The sequence below is a fragment of the Salmo salar genome, chromosome ssa16, assembly GCF_905237065.1.
Source record: "Salmo salar chromosome ssa16, Ssal_v3.1, whole genome shotgun sequence".
NCBI lineage: Eukaryota > Metazoa > Chordata > Actinopteri > Salmoniformes > Salmonidae > Salmo > Salmo salar.
The window spans coordinates 51,122,964-51,146,912 of NC_059457.1; the positions used below are offsets into that span (position 1 = coordinate 51,122,964).

The 23,949-nt window shown below is 43.9% G+C and overlaps 1 protein-coding gene across 3 annotated transcripts in view; it reads left to right on the forward strand.

Moving 5' to 3' along the window:
* psmd1 (proteasome 26S subunit, non-ATPase 1) overlaps positions 1–20,175 on the forward strand; it is a 59,042-nt gene extending 38,867 nt beyond the window's left edge. For 2 of the 3 annotated variants that reach the window (XM_014149758.2, XM_014149759.2), the window contains exons 17-25: positions 1,422–1,536; positions 6,150–6,266; positions 7,390–7,492; positions 11,606–11,775; positions 12,824–12,916; positions 13,265–13,363; positions 15,350–15,535; positions 18,678–18,842; positions 19,990–20,175. In XM_014149758.2, the coding sequence (XP_014005233.1) occupies positions 1,422–1,536; positions 6,150–6,266; positions 7,390–7,492; positions 11,606–11,775; positions 12,824–12,916; positions 13,265–13,363; positions 15,350–15,535; positions 18,678–18,824 (1,030 nt within the window). In that variant the 3' untranslated portion in view covers positions 18,825–18,842; positions 19,990–20,175. The remainder of the gene's footprint in view (positions 1–1,421; positions 1,537–6,149; positions 6,267–7,389; positions 7,493–11,605; positions 11,776–12,823; positions 12,917–13,264; positions 13,364–15,349; positions 15,536–18,677; positions 18,843–19,989) is intronic. The other variant, XM_014149760.2, reaches the window with a different exon arrangement.
* The last annotated feature ends 3,774 nt before the right edge of the window (positions 20,176–23,949 follow it).

Genomic DNA, 23,949 nt, shown 5'->3' on the forward strand with positions numbered 1-23,949 from the left:
CTCAAGCGCCTAATGGCAAATGGCCCTTACCCTAACGGCACTTTGAGCCTTAAGTAAAGATGAGGTTAGGGTCCAAAATCTACCTCCCACCCTGCTCTTACCTCTATTTTCTCACCCCATACTCCTGTTAGGGTGCTATTGAGGGGAAGGGGGGGTAACTATAATTACTTTGTGTAAATTGTTTAAAGAAACCATCTTGACACAGCTGCAGACTTGGGAGAGTTTGTATAAGGTCTTGGTTCAAAATGAACATGTGAAGAGTTTCCTCACAATGAGACGGTTGGACTTGTGGAAACCAGGAAAATGTGATGAGGGGAGAAATCCTAGCATTTACATGTAAAACACGATGGTCGAAGGTAGTGGATTGGAAGGGTTAGACCGAATATTCACTTACACTGGCAGTGTTTAGACTTGAGGTAACGTTCTGCCAAATTACACCGTAAGTTGCCATGGGGCACAGTTTTCTGCCAACGTCCCATCACCTAAATGTTGTTCTTTATCATCATTTTAGAAATATAAAAATCATTCATTATTAACAGTGCCTGTTGGATGGGCGTTATGTTTGAGCATGCCTGTTCTTTTTGTAAGACTAAAAAGGATTTTGACAAATGTAGTAGGCTAGTTAAGAGGCCAGAGTCTCCCCTGCTGTACGTTTTAATCGTCTTGGCTCAGTATTCACTTCAGTCAGCAAAGAAATAACCATTTATGCTTTGCAGAGATTTAAAAAAAGTTTTTTTTAAATAACATTTTGCTCTCGACCTGTGCCATTATACTTCAAGTCCAAGATTTCAATCTCGCAAAATGGTTAAGCACAAGGTTTTCTCTTCTTCATAGAGCAGCAGCCCCGGATACAATTCATCAAGACTTGCGGAGGTGTCAGACCTATAAATCATTGCCCCTTTTCACACACCATACACCCCCCAAGTTCACCCTCTATCACCGGTTCTGTTGCTGCAATCCCTTTGTTGAGCTGTGGCTTTGAGCCACCTGTCACCTGAACAATTATTCTGTAATGATATTAAAGCCTTGGACCTGGTCCAATTGGATTCATTCCTATGACCCGCAATGTTGACACAACCCCAGTCTCTTCAAAAATTGTCAAAAAAGTTAATAATGATTATATTAGTTATAGAATTTGTATTAACCATGTTTACATTGTGTTTACCATGTTTACAAGAGGCAAGACTGCAGACTCTAACAATGAGCGTAATTGAATAACTTATTGACTGTACGTTTGTTTGTGTAACTCTGTTGTTTGTGTCGCACTGCTTTGCTTTATCTTGGCCAGGTCACAGTTGTAAATGAGAACTTGTTCTCAACTGGCCTACCTGGTTTAATAAAGGTGAAATAAATCAAATAAAAGATAACCGTCTCTCTCTCTGTGTCCCTCTTTCTGTCTCTCTCTCTGTCTCTCGCTACAGGACCCCAGAGCAATGCCCCAGTGTGGTGTCTCTCCTGTCAGAGAGCTACAACCCCCATGTGCGCTGCGGAGCCGCCATGGCCTTGGGCATCTGCTGTGCCGGGACAGGCAACAAGGTAAGTGCCCCTCTCTTCCTTATCCGACCCTACCTCGCTACTGTCCTCACTTCTCTGTGAACCAGCTGCCAACTTCATTGTCCAGTCCAAAATAAACTCGTCTTAATGCAGCCTCGTGATTCTGAGATAATCAAAAGGGTCTATGGATTATTGGGAAAGCTCCTTCTAGCCAGCTCCTCCCGGCGCCGAGCCTGCCGCAACGGCGCCGAGCCTGCCACACCACGCGTGTAGCAAAACAAACGGATACCACTGTATCCTACCTAGGAAGCTGCCCCCCGGAGGAATTTGTAGCAGCTGTTAGTGTCTATCAGACTGAATAAAGTGGCAGGACTCTGAGGAAACCACTCTGCTGGAATAGGGGCCATGATCACGCCTGGTACACAGAGAGAATCACAGCCAGGATAGGATCGAGCGTGGCCTATGTGGAGACTGGGCTTAGAGGGGCTCCAATCTGAATCAACCCTGTTGAAGCATTCAACTCTTAAAATCACATTTTATTGGTCACATACACATATTTAGCAGATGTTATTGCGGGTGTGGTGAAAATGCTTGTGCATTAGTTTTTTACAGGGAGATCCTAGAACATGCCTGTTTGACCAGTGGCCAGAGTCTCTATATTTGGAATGCTTGTTATTAAAGACATGCTTCACCAATGTTGATACCCTGGAAGGATGACACCTGCATATTCCTGCTGACCTCTGTTGGGTCATATAATGAAGACTTATATCTGGCCCACACAATATGCGGTGATGGCAATTTTCCTTTTTCCTCATCGCCATTTTTGTTCTTTGTAGTCCCTTGTCTGTCACCGATACTGATGTCCTATGCTGAGCACAGGGGTTCATCTGAAATGAAAGGCCTTCAGTAGGGTTAACTACTAGTCCACGCCGCTAAAACAACGGCTTCTCTGTCAGCAAATTATATCCTGAACAAAAAAAATCTAAATGCAACATGCAACATTTTCAAAGATTTTACTGAGTTACTATTCATACAGTATAAGGTCAATTTAAATAAATTAATTCATCTGTTGATTTCACATGTTGGTCACAGATACTTTTTGTTTTTAGTTGCATGGATCAGTATCTTGTGTGACCACCATTTGCGTCATGCAGTGCGACACATCTCCTTCTCATAGAGTTGATCGTGGCCTAAGGAATGTTGTCCCACTCTTCAATGTCTGTGCGAAGTTGCTGGATATTAGCGGGAGCTGGAACACGTTGTTGTACACGTCGATCCAGAGTATAATAAATGAAATACAATGCCTGAGATACATTTGATATATTGCGCAGTTCGGTTTCTGTTTGGTTTGCATATTGCCACTGAGCTGTACCCTGTCGGCCAGACGAGGACATTGCGGTCAGGGATAGAGGGGAGGGAGAAGAGGCTGCCGCCAGGCTCAGAACAGCTTAATGATGTGGACTGGTTACTCTCAGGTGCCCGATGCCCAAACAGAGTCACAGCCCATTACACTCGGGCCTTGGTGCCCAGAGGGAGAACGTTCTAGGCCTACACTGGACTGGGCCAGACCAGGACTCCAGTCTTCGCACAGCCAGTCCTCCAGTACATTAGCTCCGTGCTTCGGTGAGCGGAATGGTGTTGTGGCTGGAGAAGTGGGTCAGCTAGTTATTACATATGGAGCTCATACTCTCTGTCATCATTTATACATCCTGGAGGTTTGGATATTTTTTTATTACCCTATAATTTCGGGTTCTTGCTGACTGGTATTGGGTAAAAACATGCAGAGGAAAGCGAGTTGGATTGGAACCTATTTCACGCTCCCTATCCATCAATACAAAGGTGTGCGTCAACATGAAAGTTTTGGGGTTTAACGAATTGGGTAGAAAATGAAGCCACGTTTTTTTTTTTTACCAGCCTCGTGTAAACATTCGAATTATTCATTCTTCTGAGTGACTATGCCGTCCTTTTCACGATTGACATGAGATATTCTGTACATTTCAAATAGGCAAGTAATAGCAGCTGTTTTGTTTGACTCGATCAATATATTTAAACCTCTTGACAGTGTAGAACTTTCATCAAGTCCGAAGGAGTGATGTCACCCTGCAGTACTACTGAGGCCCCTGTATGCCATGTTCTGCATCAGCCAGCTCTGCTGATTTGAAGTTAATACTCTCAATTGAAACCTCAACCGACTAAGGTTGAGATTGTTGGACCCATTTTGAAATGGACCTGGGCCTTTCCCACCCGAACACGATATGCATAAATAATTGTTTTAATATAGAGACCTGTTCCAAACGGACCCGAGGACAACTAGACTGGTTCCGTATAGACCTGGTTGGATCCAGACTCTATCCGAGGTGAGGGAAGCAGTAGAAATGTACATTTGTAAGCTACTTTATTAACCAGAGCTGAAGCGCAAGAGAGGGAAACTCGAGCGATCGGAGGAATGGCCTTGCAGTGTGTTTACTGTGAGCAAGTGGAACGGGGAGGGAGATTCAGAGATGTCAATCAACGCAACAACAAAAAAAACAGAAAATACCAAGCCGACTCATTTCTAGCTTGTCATAGCTAGATTATTTATCATAAAATATGATTACGTAAGACCCGTCTTGACTGCATCAAGCCGATTTAGAAGCAAGTTAGCTAAGCTAGCTAGCTAGGCTAATTGAGACTGCATGCGCTTCCTCCTCGTCCTACAGTTACAAATAACAACTCCATTCAGATTATTAAGTAGCAACCTACCTGTTGGCTCTTGGTTGTTGTAGCGTATCTTTCTCATTACATTTTTTATGTATGCGTGTGTCTGTGCCGGAGTCATGGCTCTATGTAGTACTGTGCACCTCCCATAGTCTGTTCTGGACTGGGGGACAGTGAAGAGACCTCTGGTGACGTTTCTTGTGGGGTATTCATGGGTGTCCGAGCTGTGTGCTAGTATTTTAAACAGACAGCTCTATCTTCAGCTTGTCAACACCTCTTACAAGAACAAGTAATGATGATGTCAATCTCTCTTCCACTTTGAGCCATGAGGGATTGACATGCATGTCGTCAATGTTAATTCTCCATGTACTTTTAAGGGCCAGCAGTGCTACCCTGTTCTGAGCCAACTGCAATTTCCCCAAGGCCCCCTTTTGTGGCACATGACTGAACAGTAGTCCAGGTGCAACAACCAGGGACTGTAGGACCTGCCTTGTTGATAGTGTTGTTAAGAAGGCAGAGTATCGTTTTATTATGGACAGACTTCTCCCCAATTTCCACATTATTCATTAGATAATTTCCTAGCTTGCTTTGCCACACACGGAGGCCCTATGACTGTAATGCCGCTTTGACGACTTGTGATTGGCCGACAACAGCAAGCTATCTACACACGCCACTCTGCATAGGCTATTCTTGTTGAGCAGTGGTGACTTGCTGTTACTTTAAAAAAAAATCTAATTATGAATTTAGTAGGGTTTTTTACCACCTTTTTCTCCCCAATTTTGTGATATCGAATTGCGATCCAATTACGATCTTGTCTCATCGCTGCAACTCCCCAACGGGCTCTGGAGAGGTGGAGGTCGAGTCATGCGTCCTCTGAAAAATGATCCGCCAAAACGCTCTTCTTAACACCCGCCCACTTAACCCGGAAGCCAACTGCACCAATGTGTCAGAGGAACACCGTTTAACTGACAACCGAAGTCAGCCTGCAGGCGTCCGGACCTCCACAAGGAGTCGCTAGAGCGCGATGAGCCAAGGAAAGCCCCCCCCACGGCCAAACCCTCCCCTAACCCGGACGACGCCGCCCTATGAGACTCCCGGTCACGGCTGGTTGTGACACAGCCTGGGATCAAACACAGGTTTGTAGTGACGCCTCTAGCACTGGGATGCCCCCATACTGTTAATGTTTTATCCACAACTCTCTGTCCATCGCCGTGATAATCTGGGAAGCCAAAACGTTCCCTACCCTACCACTCCCCATCGTACAGAACTAGTTCAAGGCTGCACTTCACTAAAGGATCATTTTGAAATGCGCCAGTAAAAATTTTAATTTGGATTACAATAAGAGGCATACAACGCAGTGTAGGTATAGCCTATAGGCCTAGTGTTTTAAATGTTTTTTTATTATGTATTCATTCGGGTTCAGTGCGACCCCACCAAGGTCCCTGTACCAAACGATTTGGTAAGAATACGTGTACTGTTACACCACTACCGCTGACCAATCGGGCAGGGGATGTGGTAGCAAGGGCTCCACCAGTGTACCTCCTACGCCACAGCTCTCCGCTCTGCTTGCCGTGGCAAAGATTCTAAAACCAAAGATAACAGATTCTGAGTTCAGTTCTTAAAGCTTTTTGTTTTGTGTAGTTTTCAGGGGATGCTCACTCATCCTTTTATATTGTTTTAATATGCAGAGTGTAAATAAATAAATCATTTTAAGGACAATAAGGTTTCAGTCTATCTGAAGTGATTGTAGGCCTCATCTTGGATCCTCACTGCTGAATGCTGCACTCGTACTTAAGGAATAGCACCAAACTTCATCTATCTATTTACTTACTCTAAGCTACTCAGCACGATAACCTCTCATCTTTAGGGTTTGCTGGTCAAGTAGTCATCTAGTTGTTAGTTTAAGTTGTGTATTTTATTGTCATAGAACTTGTCAATTTTCCTTTTTCCCTTCTCAGGAGGCCATCAACCTGCTGGAACCTATGACCAACGACCCAGTGAACTACGTGAGACAGGGCGCCCTCATCTCCTCTGCCCTCATCATGATCCAGCAGACCGAGGTCACCTGTCCCAAGGTGGGTGTATGAGAAACAGCCCATCTCATTCACAGCCCACATTTACCATAGAAATTGTCCACAAACAACTTTGTTATTCACAGACTAAAATATCTTGAAGTTGATTGGCTAATGGAATCATCTGTTTTAAATGTGATTCTAGCCTATAGAAATGTTCTCTATTTTGAGTCCAGTCCTCTACTTCTCTGCTGATGAACCCCCGTGGAGGCTCTGGGTCCTAACCAGAAGCTGTCTAAGTGTTTTGAACTTTTAGCTGCATGTTGATGTGACTCAGTGCCTAATATGACCACAGCTTTATACTGAGTACAGTGAGGGACAGGAGTTGTTCTCTCTCTTTCTCCGTTATGCACAACAAGCTCTGTCACAGCCGTTTTAAGAAATGCCAGACCCATTTTCATGCATCCTCTGGTCATGGCCTGTAAAGTTACAGCAACAGGCTTTGCGCTTGGGGCGGTGTGAGAGATTGTTCAAGAGAGACTGGTTTTAAACTAGAAACAGCAGGAGGCACTACACTTGTTCAAGAGAGACTGGTTTTAAAGCTGCAATATGTCACTTTTTGGACGACCCCGACCAAACTCATAGAAATATGAGTTATAGATCTGTCATTCTCATTGAAAGGAAGTCTAAGAAGCAGTAGATCTGTTCTATGTGCCCCGCAGGTGGATCACTTCCGTCACATTTTAATTTCCCTTTACATATGTTACATGGTCATATGAGTGGTAGTGTTTTAGCCGTATGACCTTTTCTTATTAAAGACGTGTGTGCCGCTATTCTGTCACTGCTTATTTCTCTCAGTAAAAAGTGAGTTAGAGAAACATAAAAGTATTTCTAGAATCAAAAATACTGAGTTAGTCCTTAGCTTCCACCAACAGTGGCTCTCGTCAAAGTGTTTTAACCTGTTTTTAATATTATTAAAGGGGAGTAAGGGCATCTCTTGCTTGTGGGCCCTGGCGTGCTCATTGACTTAATCAGAACCAAAGCAACGTGGCAGAATAAATATTTAACATATGCTGCTAAAAATGTCATTTAATAAGAATGTTAGATTGTAATGTGGAGACCCACCAAAAGAACTGAACAATGGGTTTGAGTCTTACTGTTTTTTTGTTATTTTCCCGACACACAGGTGAACCAGTTCCGGCAGCTCTACTCCAAGGTCATCAACGACAAGCACGATGACGTCATGGCCAAGTTCGGGGCCATCCTGGCCCAGGGCATCCTGGATGCAGGTCAGTGTGTTGTGACATTTGGAGTTAGGGGTTGGATTTCTTCAGAAGACGTGTGGGTGTATTTATCTGTTTCTGTCTGCTGTTAAGGGGAGGTGTGTCTGCGTATGTGTGCGGTTTACAGGAAGTCCCAGTCCCCCCCCCCTGTGATCTTTCCCAACTGCCTTCTCTGGAAGCGATCATGTTACGATGCTTTAGCGCCTGGCGGGCCAGCAATGTCAACAGCCACATGACTCTTGTGATTATTTTTGTTCCCATAATGCTTTCAGACGATCTTTGTCACTATAGCGACAGTCGAGACCAAACTGGGAGCCCTCGTTCTCCTGCCAAGATGAAGAACTCCAGAGTCCCCCCCTCCCTGTTTTCCGTCGCGTGAAACCGCCCAGACAAAATCTTTAGTATGGGGTCATTTGTAAGATGGCACACTGAGGCTCTCTCCTCTCCCTCTACTACCCTTAACAACTGTCAGGCCACTGCTCCCTGATACACATCCATGTTTTGAAACGGCCTGGAAGGCTGGGTGTTGAGTAACGTCAGGAAGGCAGCTTCCTCCCAAAGAACCATCACTTCACTTCTAGTGTACCACTTTGATTTCAGATAAGGTGATGGGGAGTATTAGTCTTTAGTTAAAAGTGGGGTTGTGATTTTGGGGGCAGTTGGGTAATCGTGTGACAGGCAGAAGTCATTAGGGTTCCGTTTCATGATCTCTGGTGTTCATTACTGAAGGTTCAGCATTCAGAAGCAGCTCTCGCAAACAACTACATGCCCAACCGTTCGGGGTGGGGTGGGGGTGCAAAACAATATTATGGAAGATGTTCCTAATGTTTTGCACAAGTTTTGTCCTCAGAACAGCCTCAATTCATTGGGGCGTGGACTCTACAAGGTGTCGAAAGCGTTCCACAGGGATGCTGGCCCATGTTGACTCCAATGCTTCCCACAGTTGTCAAATTGGCTGGATAACTTTGGTGGTGGACCATTCTTGATATCCTGTTGGGGCCACCCCTTCCCGTTCTTATCCCGGTAACTGGATTGCGTGACAATATACATGGCGCGAAATTCAAAACAGCAAAAATCGAATTTCAATTTCTTAAACAATCAACTATTTCACACCATTTGAAAGATAAACATCTCCTTAATCCAACCACATTGTCCGATTTCAAAGAGGCTTTACGGCGAAAGCATAAAGTTAGATTATGTTAGGAGAGTACATAGACAAAGATTTACACACAGCCATTTTCAATGCAAGGACAGGCGTCACCAAAAGCAGAAAACCAGCTAAAATTATGCACTAACCTTTGACAATCTTCATCAGATGACACTCCTAGGACATTATGTTAGACAATACATGCATTTTTTGTTCTATCGAGTTCATATTTATATCCAAAAACAGCATTTTACATCGGCGCGTGACGTTCAGAAAATGTATCTCCCCCAAAACTGCCGGTGAATTTACAAAAATACTCATTATAAAACGTAGATAAAATATTAAACTGTTATTCAAAGAATTATAGATTAACATCTGAATGCAACTGCATTGACATATTTCAAAATAACTTTACTGGGAAAGCACACTTTGCAATAATCTTGAGTACTGCGCTCAGAAAAATACACTAGGCAATACAGATAGCCGCCATTTTGGAGTCATCTAAATGCATAAATAACATTAGAAATATTAATTTACCTTTAATAATCTTCATCAGAAGGCACTTCCAGGAATCCCAGGTCCACAACAAATGTTGTTTTGTTCGCTAAAGTTCATATAACTCGATGTTGTTAGCGCGTTCAGTAAGCTAGCGCAAGGAAAGCGTCACGACGAAAAGTAAAAAAAAAAAAAAAACTATTTACGTTGGTTCAAACATGTCAAACGTTGTATAGCATCCATCTTTAGGGCCATTTTTAACGTGAAACTTCAGTAATATTTCAACCGGACCATTCCTGTGTCTTGAAAAACGTTTTGGAACAGAGCTACCTCTCTCGTGAACGCGCGCCAATGAAGTGATGTCATTCCCTGGGTTACCAACTTCCCAGCCTTCTCATTCGGTCTCTGTTCATCATAGACACCTCAAACAACTTTCTAAAGACTGTTGACATCTAGTGGAAGCCTTAGGAAGTGCAAAATGAATCCTTAGTCATTGTGTGTTCCATTGGCAATGACTTGAAAAAAGTACAGCCACAAGATTTTCATTTCCTGCTTGTATTTTTCTCAGGTTTTTGCCATATGAGTTCTGTTATACTTAGACACCATTCAAACAGTTTTAGAAACTTCCGAGTGTTTTCTATCCAAATCTACTGATAATATGCATATTCTAGTTTCTGGGCCAGAGTAGTAACCTGTTCAAATTGGGTACGTTTTTCATCCGGCCGTGAAAATTCTGCCCCCTAGCCCCAACAGGATATACATGGGAAACGGTTGAGCGTGAAAAATCTAGCAGCGTTGCAGTTCTTGACACAAACCGATGTGCCTGGTACCTACTACCATACCCAGTTCAAAGGCACTTCAATCTTTTGTCTTGCCCATTCACCCTCTGAATGACACACATACAAAATCTTTGTCTTAAGGATAAAATATCCTTCTTTAACCTGTTTCCTCGCCTTCATCTACACTGACTGTAGTGGATTTAACAAATGACACCAATAAAAGATCATAGCTTTCACCTGGTCAGTCTGTCATGGAAAGAGCAGCTGTTCCTAATGTTTTGTACACTCAGTGACCGTGTTCAGTTCTTAAGGCCCCTTTTTTATAGCTTTTAAAATACACACGTTTGATCATTTAGTAGACATTCTATAGCCTTTAAAAAAATACATATTTGATCTTTTAGACATTCTTATCAAGAGCGACAGAAATCCCTCAGCTCTGTTGTGCCGAAGGACCTTATGCGATCACGGAAAAATGCTAGTTGATCTCGGAATTACATAACACCTTGGATTCTGGGAAAGGATGTCCCCTTCCCCAGGAATAAAAATTAAACTGCCATAAAGTAGGTTGACAAAAACCCCAGGATACCTCTCCTCCCCCCCCCCCCCTAGTATATTGCACACTGCTGTCAAGCTGCATCTCAAGTTTTAAGAGACCTCGTGTGTGTGTGTGTGTGTGTGTGTGTGTGTGTGTGTGTGTGTGTGTGTGTGTGTGTGTGTGTGTGTGTGTGTGTGTGTGTGTGTGTGTGTGTGCTCTCATTGTGGCGCAGCAACTAGAATCTGTGAGTCACTCTGGCAACCAGTAAATCAATTTGTTCGGGGCATTAGGAGGCCATTTCAGCCACCAAAAGAAAGTTATCAAATCACCCAGAAGTCAACACTGTAATTACCTTTAAAAAAAAGTCAACTGAGCTGCGGTAGGTCAACCACCATTGTCTGATCTGTTATCACATTGGAAACATTTCCAGTGGTCTCTGCTGTAATAATGTCTTTTAATCAAAGGTTTCCTCCTTAGTAACGCTTGTTTTTTGAAGGGAGTTTTTACAATGTTTCTATGAGGATTGGGGAAGGACCTCCCAACACTGATTCCAATCCCCTTTTCATCCATCCTGTCACTCCTCTGCAACCCTCTTCCTCCCACTCCCTTCATCCTCTTCTCCCTAGCAGTCTCCCAGAGGGCAAAGGGGGTCTGTTGTTTTACTTGTCTGCACCCTAGCCCTTGACCCCCTTTGTACACTGGAAAAGGCTTTATTACCTCACACTAGCCATGCCAGATCATTGTTTTACCAGCATTCTGTTCACATTTTTTAATCTTGTTAAGTTTAAAGGTTATAAATGACTAATGGAAACGTTAGTGAGGCCCTTGGCCTGGGATTAGGAGTAATCACGATGATTTAGTGAAATGGCTGGCTTTGTCAGTGTAGTAAGTTAGTTAATTAACCCCTCCTCATTATTCACTTCTTGTTTGTGGCTGCGTCCCTGAGGGCACCCTATTCCCTTTATACTGTAATTCTTTTGGCCAAAGTACCCTTAGGGACGCAGACTTTATAAGCATGACAGTAGAGGAACCCACCATAACATCATATAATGCCATAATAGGTACCAAAGTTATAAAATGAGATTTGAGTGTTATAATGGAAGCAATACATATCAAAGTGAAATGTCAAAACTCTACTTCCCTGCCCCCTTGTTTGTGTGCAGGTGGCCGTAATGTCACAATCTCCCTGCAGTCGAGGACGGGCCACACCCACATGCCGTCCGTAGTGGGCCTGCTGGTGTTCACCCAGTTCTGGTTCTGGTTCCCCCTCTCCCACTTCCTCTCCCTGGCCTTCACCCCCACCGCCATCATCGGACTCAACAAGGACCTCAAGGTAAACGTCCCACCTCACTGTATCCACGCCAGTCCCACCCCACTGTATCCACACCAGTCCCACCTCACTGTATCCACGCCAGTCCCACCCCACTGTATCCATGCCAGTCCCACCCCACTGTATCCACACCAGTCCCACCTCACTGTATCCACGCCAGTCCCACCCCACTGTATCCATGCCAGTCCCACCCCACTGTATCCACGCCAGTCCCACCCCACTGTATCCACGCCAGTCCCACCTCACTGTATCCACGCCAGTCCCACCCCACTGTATCCACGCCAGTCCCACCCCACTGTATCCACGCCAGGCCCACCCCACTGTGTCCACGCCAGGCCCACCCCAATGTGTCCACGCCAGGCCCACCCCACTGTGTCCACGCCAGGCCCACCCCACTGTGTCCACGCCAGGCCCACCCCACTGTATCCACGCCAGGCCCACCCCACTGTGTCCACGCCAGGCCCACCCCACTGTGTCCACGCCAGGCCCACCCCACTGTGTCCACGCCAGGCCCACCCCACTGTGTCCACGCCAGGCCCACCCCACTGTGTCCACGCCATTCCCACCCCACTGTGTCCACGCCATTCCCACCCCACTGTGTCCACGCCATTCCCACCCCACTGTGTCCACGCCATTCCCACCCCACTGTATCCACGCCAGTCCCACCCCACTGTATCCACGCCAGTCCCACCCCACTGTATCCACGCCAGTCCCACCCCACTGTATCCACGCCATTCCCACCCCACTGTATCCATGCCAGACTTTTCTCTCAGGTGAAGTCACAGCAGTCAGCAGTCAGAGAAACACAGCAGTCAGAGAAACACTTTTCAATTTCCCTTCCCTCTCACACTTTAGCCCCTGGAGTTGATGTCCGTGCCCCCACGGGAATCTAATTAGCATTTTAAAAAAATGCCCCCATCAAAATGTCAGTTTAAGCTAGAGATTTATAAGTAAACCCGGAACATCACGTTTCATAGGGTGCTGGGCCGAACTTTACTACCATCGCTTGTTATTGACGTTTGACCCCCACACTGTTGTCTTCCCTGTCCAGATGCCCAAGGTGCAGTACCGCTCCAACTGCAAGCCCTCCACCTTCGCCTACCCTCCGGCCCTGGAGGTACCCAAGGAGAAAGAGAAGGAGAAGGTGAGAGTCCCCCAATAGTGACGTGATGTCACCCTGTTTTAATCAACTGATGTCGCATTCGCTGCTTCTCACGGTCATCCTGAATGGTTATTGTTATTCGAGTCCCTTTTGAACTCTCTCTCGTTTCATTTCCATATTGTCAGTCTGAGACCATGTTATTTTGCCTACTCAGTCCGAGTGTTAGCTCATTTTAGAACATGGGTACATTTTAATAACGTAATAAAAAAACAGTGGATATTTTTAGTTCACTTGTGTCGTGTATTTTAAGAGGTTTTATGATTGCCCCTCAGTGCCTTTTTATTTCTGTGCGAACTCTCCCTTCATTTAGTCTCTCTTCCTCCATTATAGGTGTCTACTGCTGTTCTCTCCATCACAGCCAAAGCTAAGAAGAAGGAGAAAGAGAAGGAGAAGAAGGAGAAAGAGGAGGAGAAGATGGAAGTAGTGAGTGTATGAACACAATCATTTCATAGGATGGCCAGCCTCATAGAGACCACTTTCTATTTTTCATTTTTTAAATATTTTTCTTCAAATTAAGTCTTGCTTTCTATGTAGATGTTTTTAACCTTCCTCAAGCAAGAATCCGGTAGCCCCTGTCCCAAACAACAGATCTCTGCTCATATTGACCAGCCTATTGAGGAATGATCTGTGTAATTGGTTGTGAGGTACTAATGGTTCAAAGACCTGAAAACAGTTTCCCTTAACGTGTCGGGCCTCTGCAGTCTGCAACTTCCGTCACTAATATTTCACTCAGTATCCCACAAAGCTTCTTATGTCAGATGTACTGTCCAGGTACACATACTACTGCAGAGGAGACCGTTTCAAAGGTAACAAAACCATCAATGAAATGTCCCTTTTTTTATTTTTTATTATAAAGTAGCAGTTCAAAATCAAATCACATTAATATTTGTCACATGCGCCAAATATAACAGGTGTAGACCTTTACAGTGAAATTCTTACTTACAATTCTTAACCAACAATGCAGAGAAGTTTTCTCAGGAAATCTTGAGTGAACTATCTCGCTGAAATCGAATTAGCGTAATAAAAAAAATGGCCGTCAATCCATCAGTTTAAACTAGAGAGATCTGTTTTTTTTTGCATGAGCATCACATTAAGTCCACCGCATCCGCCAATGGCGGCCTTCTGAGGTGGAAGGTGGCCTAGCTACAGCGGTGTTGTCAGACCATGAGACATCCCGAAAATCAGTCTTCTCACGAAAACGTCTGTATTGTCCCAACGGTTTGGCCTACATGACCACATGAAAATACGTTAAATAAAATAAAAGAATAACAAATGTTTCCTGATCTTTCAGATATAGAACAGACTCTTCAGAACAAACTTCCTTTAGATTTTTTTTGGGGGGGGGACCATCTGTTGTTCTATGTAGTCAATCTGTTATTCAATGTGTTTGTATGGGCTAATAGCAGTAAGACCAAAAAAAAATGTTTTTATTCAAAAATAAATAAATAATGTTTTTATACTTCAAGGGGTCTTAAAATTTCAAATCAGGAATCGAGGTCATCGCCCCCCCAGGGCTTAGACTCTTATGGGTTAACGTAGCAGTTCTAAAGAAATGTGAGTGAACTAGGCTTTTTAAAATCGCAGTTCTCAGGAAATTAGTGAAGTACCCCTTTAAGGAGCAGCTATCTGTCAGCCCTGGCAAGGTCCCCCAGCCCCTCTCCACTGACGTGACCAAGTTATCCATGAAGTACACGGCTGGAACACATACCATTACCGACAGCCCCTGTCAACCCAGTGCCAGTATTGCTTTCAGTGGGACGTTGGCCGCTGGGCGTTATCGCTATGTTTGATGGCGTCCACCATGCTAGATTTCACGTCCTCGTTGAGGGATGGCTCTGCGATCTCAGGCAAAGTTGGATCCGCTCAGTTTGATTGATTGGGCTTGGTGTCATCGAGGTTAACGAGAAAGGGGGGAGTATTTTAACCCTCGGTTATATCAGTGTGTTAGTTTTAACCAAAGGCATTGGACAGTGGAGATTAGTTTTATTCTCTCACACAAACACTGTGTGTTGTTTTTAGTTGAGACACACACACACACACACGTAGACAAACAGGAGTGCTGATACAAGTCATTGCACACCTATGGTCCAGTTTTCAGCCTATCGTCAGATGGTACAGGGCCTTGTGGTAGCAGCCGGGAGACCTGGGCAGGGGACAGGAGGCAGGGAGAGCCTAACAAATCACTGGCCACTGTGCAAGACAACCGATAAAGAGTGTATCACCCATCTCAAGATTAACACGTATTCCAGAGTTGAAGCTTTTTGGTGGTGTCAGGAAACATATGAAATGAAGGCACACTTTATTCCGAGGTGACCCTTACTGCCATCGTCATATTTTTTATCATCCAATGCATTGCGGATTTTCCTCAGGAAAAGGGAGGGAAAACGCTTAACATTGTATTTGTTGGATTCTCAGGAGGTACAGGAGGCTGAGAAGGAAAAGAAAGATGAGGAGAAAGAGAAGGAGAAGGAGAAAGAGAAGGAGAAGAAGAAAGAACCCGAGCCCAACTTCCAGCTGATGGAGAACCCAGCCAGAGTGATGCCCGCCCAGCTCAAAGTGCTCAACATGCCCGAGACGTGCCGCTACCAGCCCTTCAAACCGGTACGTACTGTTGGTGTGTGAGTCTGTGAACACATGGGACTTTTTTAAGTGTGTTTCTGGTAGGGATGTGACACATGATTTTTATTTTTTAACTGGGGTTAAAAAATCATAAAATGGCGTGAATTCACAATTCAGATATGGTCCTGCTTATGACCGCTAGGGGGCAGTGCAGTTCAATCTACCGCAGTCCTGGCTACCTACCAGACAGAGAAGTTCAATCTACTGCATTCCTGGCTACCTACCAGACAGAGAAGTTCAATCTACTGCAGTCCTGGCTACCTACCAGACAGAGAAGTTCAATCTACCGCAGTCCTGGCTACCTACCAGACAGAGAAGATCAATCTACCGCAGTCCTGGCTACCTACCAGACAGAGAAGTTCAATCTACCGCAGTCCTGGCTACCTACCAGACAGAGAAGTTCAATCTACTGCAGTCCTGGCTCCAAGCTGGCTGTCATGTGCCTTTTACTGAGGAGTGGCTTCCGTCTGCCCACTCTACCATGAAGGCCTGATTTGGTGGAGTTCTGTAGAGATGGTTGTCCTTCTGGAATGTTCTCCCATCTCCACAGAGGAACTATTGATCATTTTGGCTGGGCAGCCAGTTCTGGGAAGAGTATTGGAGGTTACAAACTTCTTCCATTTAAGAATGATGGAAGTCACTATGTTCTTGGGGACCTTCAATACTGCAGAATTTCTTTGGTACCCTTCCCTAGATCTGTTCCTCGACACAATCCTGTCTCGGAGCGCAACGGACAATTCCTTCGACCTCATGGCTTTGTTTTTGCTCTGACATGCACTGTCAACTGTGGGACCTTATAGACAGTTGTACGTCTTTTCAAATCATGTTCAATCAATTGAATTTACCACAGGTGGACTCCAATCAAGTTGTAGAAACATCAGATGATCAATGGTAACAGGATGCACCTGAGCTCAATTTCGAGTCTCATAGCAAAGGGTCTGAGTACTTACGTAAATAATGAATGTCAAAAATGTCTAAAAACCTGTTTTTGCTTTATCATTGAGGTATTGTGTGTAGATTGAGGATTTTATTTAATCCATTTTAGAATAAGGCTGTAACGTAATGAAATGTGGAAAAAGTCAAGTGGGTCTGAATACTTTCCGAATGCACTGCATCCGTGGCAAATTATTTGAAAATGTTTATCCTCCTATTGACAGAATTGTTGTATTACGTATGTTTTATTTATTTTAGCCTGGATGATGATGGTCTGGACCTGTTGGTGGTAGTTTTGTGATGACTGCAATGCGATTTAAATTTGGTGAAAAATAAAGGTGTTCAGTTATTTCTTTTTTTTAGCATCTGGATCCAGCGTTGAAGCTGTCTTTCATCAGCCATCTTTTATTCGTCTTTGATTAGATCCCCGGTTAGATCCACGGAGTCTTAAAGTTGCCGGACAATAAACCACTCTGTACTCTGGCCCTGCGCAAAATGTTGACAGCTTTCCACAGTAAATAACATGACATATGCAGTCGCCCACACACTTATCCTAATCCCACTCCAATAAAGAGGACTATCGTTTGGTTACATGTCAAATCAACACACGTCGAGCTGAGAGCAATGCATCATGGGTCATATCATATGACACTTGAGTGTTTTTGCTCTCGTCTGTCTCCTAAAACTTTCTTTAGTATTTAATTTTTTTTTGAAGGCGGTGTTTTAACACAAAGCGATCCGTTGTTGTGGGGCCAGGGTATGCCTCCCACAGACCTTCCCTCCATATTGTGATGATTCCATTTCACCTATTCCATAGAAGGCAATCCGAGCACACAGCAACTGTTCCAAAGGTCTTGTAGTGTGGTCTGTGAGTAAATTAGTGCTACTTAGCTGCCCGGAGATAATGTAGGAGTAAAGATCTAGTCTGGGCAGTGCTCACCATACCTGATGCTTTAGTCTGGACCTGACCATATCTCTAAATGATTTACAGTGATAACCAAGCTGCTTGATGTACTGTACAACCACTGCAAGGGCAATGTGCTCACAGAGTAGGACGAGACAACCATCTCCTCAAAATCCTCACAGGTAGACTGGGGGAAAAAACACCTGTTCTTTCTTGCAGTCATGGTAAATCTCTTTACTGTGTAATCCCTCACCACGTCTGTGTAGTGTTTTGAAAGTTCCTCTCGGCTTCAGCGTTATTAAACACCTGTCGCAGTTCCTCACTTCTCGGCTTCAGCGTTATTAAACACCTGTTGCAGTTCCTCACTTCTCGGCTTCAGCGTTATTAAACACCTGTCGCAGTTCCTCACTTCTCGGCTTCAGCGTTATTAAAAACCTGTCGCAGTTCCTCACTTCTCGGCTTCAGCGTTATTAAAAACCTGTCGCAGTTCCTCACTTCTCGGCTTCAGCGTTATTAAAAACCTGTCGCAGTTCCTCACTTCTCGGCTTCAGCGTTATTAAAAACCTGTCGCAGTTCCTCACTTCTCGGCTTCAGCGTTATTAAACACCTGTCGCAGTTCCTCACTTCTCGGCTTCAGCGTTATTAAACACCTGTTGCAGTTCCTCACTTCTCGGCTTCAGCGTTATTAAACACCTGTCGCAGTTCCTCACTTCTCGGCTTCAGCGTTATTAAAAACCTGTCGCAGTTCCTCACTTCTCGGCTTCAGTGTTATTAAAAACCTGTCGCAGTTCCTCACTTCTCGGCTTCAGCGTTATTAAAAACCTGTCGCAGTTCCTCACTTCTCGGCTTCAGCGTTATTAAAAACCTGTCGCAGTTCCTCACTTCTCGGCTTCAGCGTTATTAAAAACCTGTCGCAGTTCCTCACTTCTCGGCTTCAGCGTTATTAAACACCTGTCGCAGTTCCTCACTTCTCGGCTTCAGAGGTTTACATGGACATAAGCCTTGTTAAATGTGTCCAACTGTTGCATAAGCATGATAGTCCATGTTGACAGTGGAGAGTGGGGGACATTTTAAACAGTATGGGGTGCAGTGTCTTCTCTGAATTCGAGTTGAGGTTATTGTGGTGCGGGTGATGTTTGACGGGTGTACTGCTCAGTTGGGGAGGCAGACAGTGTTGTGCGTATAATACGACACCCGCGCCCCCAAAGAAAATAAATAAATTAAAAGACACCCATCATTGGTCGAACAGCTTAGTCGCTCATGTCCGTGTCCCCTATCTGTCTCCAGCTGCACACCGGCGGCATTATCATCATGAAGGACACCAGCGAGGAAGAGGAGGAGCTGGTGGAGCCTGTCTCTGCCCACGGCCCCAAGATCGAGGAGGAGGAACAGGAGCCCGAGGCCCCCGAGTCCTTCGAGTACGTTGACGAGTGAATGTCCTCCAAGCAAAAGGTATGTGTCCTGCACCTGTGTTTACCAAATGATGGATCTGGGTACAATTGATGGTTTGCAGATAAAACATTTTTTTAATGGGTTCACTCTGAAAGTGTGGGTTTTGCTTAGAAACATGTTTTGTTGAGTAAATGCTGTAGATGGGTCTTAGTGCTAAACATGTTGTATCCCCAGCCTAGGGGTAAATAGAGAACTCAAACTTTCAGGATCAAGCTGCCTGAATATTCAGCATCGCCTTGTAATTATACAGGCAACAGTCTGAGTAGCTATGCCACATTGATGGTTCAGAGAGAGGTAATGGTACAGTGTGCATGTCTTTGGGTTCTTGTTCCCATGCCTAACCTGGCTCACGTCCATCAGTGCCTATGGAATGTAAACAGTGCTGCCGTCGCCAAACCACACCCACCTGAGGACAAACCCTCCATCTGTAATTGCACGGCATAGAGAGCCGATCTAGATTGTTTTGTCATTTTTGGCCATCAGCACAATGTTATGTTTGTCTTGGTCCCCATTTACCTCCCAGGGTTGTACATACAGTACGTATGTTAAACAAGATAAAATGATGGGATGCTTAGATATTGTCATGCCCTTTTGGATCAGAAATGCTCCTGTTCTGCAAGTAAGATGATTTCAAAAACACACCACTGTGGTCAATATAAAAACAAATATCTGAAACTGGTGAAATAGTTTTTCTTCCAAATAAATGGTAATTGATTATGTTAAAAAGCAGCTTTTCTGTGTTGGAATGTTGCGGGCGTAATATACCTGTAATTGAAAATATTAATGTGAGTAGACTGCTGATTGGTCAACTCATCCTCCTCAGAAGGAGGACATCATCCTCTGAGGAAATGCTTTGGTCACATAAGAGAATATGACGAGTCGTCAACATTATTTGGGTACGAGTTAAGAGAATATGAACTTTTAAAAGTAAGATTTTTTGCTGTACAGTTACTTTAATGACAGCCTTTAAATTATGATCATTAAAAGTGAATTGTCCTTTAATAAACATTAGAATATAGATAAGCCTAATTAACAAAACTTTCCTGTAAAAAGAAGAAAAAAAAGTAATGAATTAAGGGTGTTTTGTGATCAAACACAGAGCCTGGTCAGGTAGTATCCTAACCGCTCTGTCCTTTTGGTTCCACAGGTGACATTACCAGGCTTCTACAGGAAGAATCTTCACATCCCAGCATGCACCTCTTTGTCTCTCCCCCATGACTTATTTGACATGTTCCTTCCCTGTCCTGGCCCCCTTTGTCAGACAGGGAATGTTTGACATTCTCTTGTTAAAATGGTATCATTTTCTGTTAGTACAATAAAATAAAAAAGTGGAGCGTGTGCTTAGTTTTTTTCCTGCATGTGCTGTGTGTACATAGTGTAAATCCCCCTAATCTTACACGTTTAGGATGGTTTACATTCTCTCCAGTGTTTCCTCACAGCCTGGCCACCAGCCTGCTATTATTCAGGCCAGTCTAGCTGAAGCACTGTCTCCTTACCATACCCAGGGCTTGAACACACACTCACATTGAATGCACAAGGGCATACACTCTTAGACATACAAGTCAGATTTAAAAAATAAACATACATTTAGACATCTCAACGCAAGTTTTAGTCTTCGGCTGCAAAAGTGCGAACCGTTAACGGAGAACTAGATGAGGAAGTTGCACATTGAGTTTAAGTGACACATGGTGTTTCTGTTTCCAGAGTTGGGTTCGTTGTTTATGAAAACCTGTGGAATGCCAGTTGGGGTTATGGAGGCAACGCTTGATATTTAACATTAGAAGCAACTGTTCTTAATACTTTAAAGTCATTAGTGTTTAATATGTGCCCTCTTTATTCCATTACCATCTGGGGGAGAAGAGGAGAGTTCACGTGAAATGCTGCTGGGTAAGAATAAACAAAGCAAGTGTGGTGACATGAAGCCACCATAGAATATGTTGCATGTCGGAAAACAATTAACTAACTTCATTTTATGTAGCTACAAATGTTTGACCTCAGCTATTTTGGGGGAGAGAAGTGTGCTTCACTGCTTGAAAACAATCAATGGTTATTCCTCCTCACTATAGTCCTTTCTACCTCAGCTATTTAGAAACACTAACCCATGCAGCTGTGGTCGATCACCACAATGTGTCAAACAAGGTTAAGGAAGTACAGCCGTGGTTGGTTGAGTCTACTGTGCACCTGATTCCAAGCTTCTTTTCTTGTTTTCCTATGTGATGCCCCTGCAATGTGGGGGGAAAAATTAAAAATTATTTCGCTCCATTTTCCTGCTTGTCAGGGGAGCATTTCGATGCTCCTAATCAAATTAAACATTATGTTATATGAACCAGCTGCTGCTATATGCTTTTGCTACTGTATCACTGAATGCATGCAGAACATTTTTTATCTACAGTGCCTTTGGAAAGTATTCAGACCCCTTGAGTTTTTCCACATTTTATTACGTTACAGCCTTGTTCTAAAATTGATTAAAACATTTTTTTCTTATCAATCTACTAACAATAAACCATAATGAGAAAGCAAAAACAGGTTTTTAGAAATGTTAGCAAATGTATTCAAAAATGTTGTTTTTTAAAAATGACATTTTACGTAAGTATTCAGACCCTTTACTCAGTACTTTGTTGATGCACCTTTTGCAGCGATTACACCCTCAAGTCTTCTTGGGTATGACGCTACAAGCTTGGCACACCTGTATTTGGGGAGTTTCTCTCGTTCTTCGCTGCATATCCTCTCAAGCTCTGTCAGGTGTCTTCAGAGATGTTCGAACGGGTTCAAGTCCGGCTCTGTCTGGGCCACTCAAAGGACATTCAGAGACTTGTCCCTAAGCCACTCCTGCGTTGTCTTGGCTGTGTGCTTAGGGTTGTTGTCCTGTTGGAAGGTGAACCTTCGACCCAGTCTGAGGTCCTGACTGCTCTGGAGCATGTTATCATCAAAGATCTCTGTACTTTGCTTTGTTCATCTTTCATCGATCCTGACTAGTCTCCCAGTCCCTGCCGCTGAAAAATATCCCCACAGCAAGATGCTGCCACCACCATGCTTCAACATAGGGATGGTGCCAGGTTTCCTCTAGATGTGATGCTTGGCATTCAGGCCAAAGAGTTCAATCTTGGTTTTATCAGACAGAAGAATCTTGTTTCTCATGGTCTGAGTCCTTTAGGTGCCTTTTGGCAAACTGGGCGGGCTGTCATGTGCCTTTTTACTGAGGAGTGGCTTCCATCTGGCCACTCTACCATAAAGGCCTGATTTGTGGAGTGCTGCAGAGATATTTGTCATTGTGGAGATGGGAGAACCTTCCAGAGAGGAGCTCTGTCAGAGAGACCATCGGGTTCTTAGTCACCTCCTTGACCAAGGCCCATCTCCCCTGATTACTCAGTTTGATGGAGGACACTGTGTTCTTGGGGACCTTCAATGCTGCAGACTTTTTGGTACCCTTCCCTAGATCTGTTCCTCGACACAATCCTGTCTCGGAGCTCTATCGATAATTCCTTCGACCCCATGGCTTGGTTTTTGCTCTGACATGCACTGTCAACTGTAGGACCTTATGTAGACAGGTGTGTGCCTTTCCAAATCATGTCCATTCAATTGAATTTACCACAGGTGGACTCCAGTCAAGTTGTAGAAACATCTCAAGGATGATCAATGGAAACAGGATGCATCTGAGCTCAATTTCGAGTCTCACAGCAAAGGGTCTGAATACTTATGTAAGTAAGGTATTTGTTTTTTTATTTCTAGAAACATGTTTTCACTTCGTCATTGTATGTAGATTGAGGATTTATTTAATCCATTTTAGAATAAGGCTGTAACATAACAAAATATGTAAAAAGTCAAGGGGTCTGGATACTCCAGGTCGCAGTTGTAAATTAGAACTTGTTCCCAACTGGCCTACCTGATTAAATAAAGGTGAAATAATAAAAAATACTTTCCTAATGCACTGTACCCAACCTTGCCCCAGTATCTGTGTTAGAGATGTCGACGATGGGTATGACGCGTCTCCTCAGGAAGCTCCGATTCAAACTCCCATTAGACTGCTCTGCAAGCGTTATGTGAAAATATGTTAATTACTGACCAAATATGGAGTTTCGCTAAGTAACTATCTTTATTTACTCCCGTTACGGCCGGTATGTACTTCCAAAAAATGTCAAAATATTAGTTTTTACAAGCAACCTAAAAAATGCCAATTCAGCACCTCCAATGACTCTGACAACAGCTCAAAACATTGGAGGTGCCGAAGAGCCATTTTTTTCAGTTGCTTGTACATTTTTATTTAGATTTTTTTGGAAGTTCATTACAGGAGTAAATGAAGATAGTTGCTCAGTGAAACTCCATATTTGGATAGTAACAAATGTATTTTGGTATAACGCTTGCAGAGCTGTCTGAGAGTTTGAATCTGAGCTTCCTGGGTGTTGGAAAGGTGACACGTCATACTGGGACTACCGAACCTCAAACATACCACAGGACGTTGTAATAGCCTTTAGTCCCCAACTGACACGAGGTAATGTTTAGTCACACTCTGAGCCTCCCTTCTCCACCCTGTTTCCCAAAGGAGATGAGATGACGGCCAATGTTTCACTTCCCGTATGTCTGTTTTATGCGGGTGGGATATTGTAGATTTCTGGGGGGAAAAAAGTGGAAAATCTAAATTCCTGGAAGAACCTTGTAAATCTGAAATAGTTGACATTGTCTTTGTTTATTTTGCCTCAGCTTTTCTCTTCAACATTTCATCCTTGGCACTCACTTATCTGACCAAGTAATTAAACAGAGTAATGAGATGTTGGCACACAAACCCTTTCCATCATCAGCAGCAATGGTTCTTTATGACCCCAGTACTGCCACATGAAATAATTCTACAGGTAACCCACTCTAACCTTGGCCTTATTCTGTGACCTGTAACCTTAAGTTCTAAAACACAAACTTGTGTTCATGAGTCAATATCCGGCGCAACATCAGTTCTATAATTGGTGGGCTGTGTTGTAGTTGGTGTTAGTCAAACTCCTCAGCGTAATTTCCCAACGGGGACAATATGCCCAACACCATACAAGGCGAAAAGTTACTCCTGATGTGGCGTCCAGCCAGGCCAAGCCGTGAACCCAGGGGAACAGTTATGGTCAAG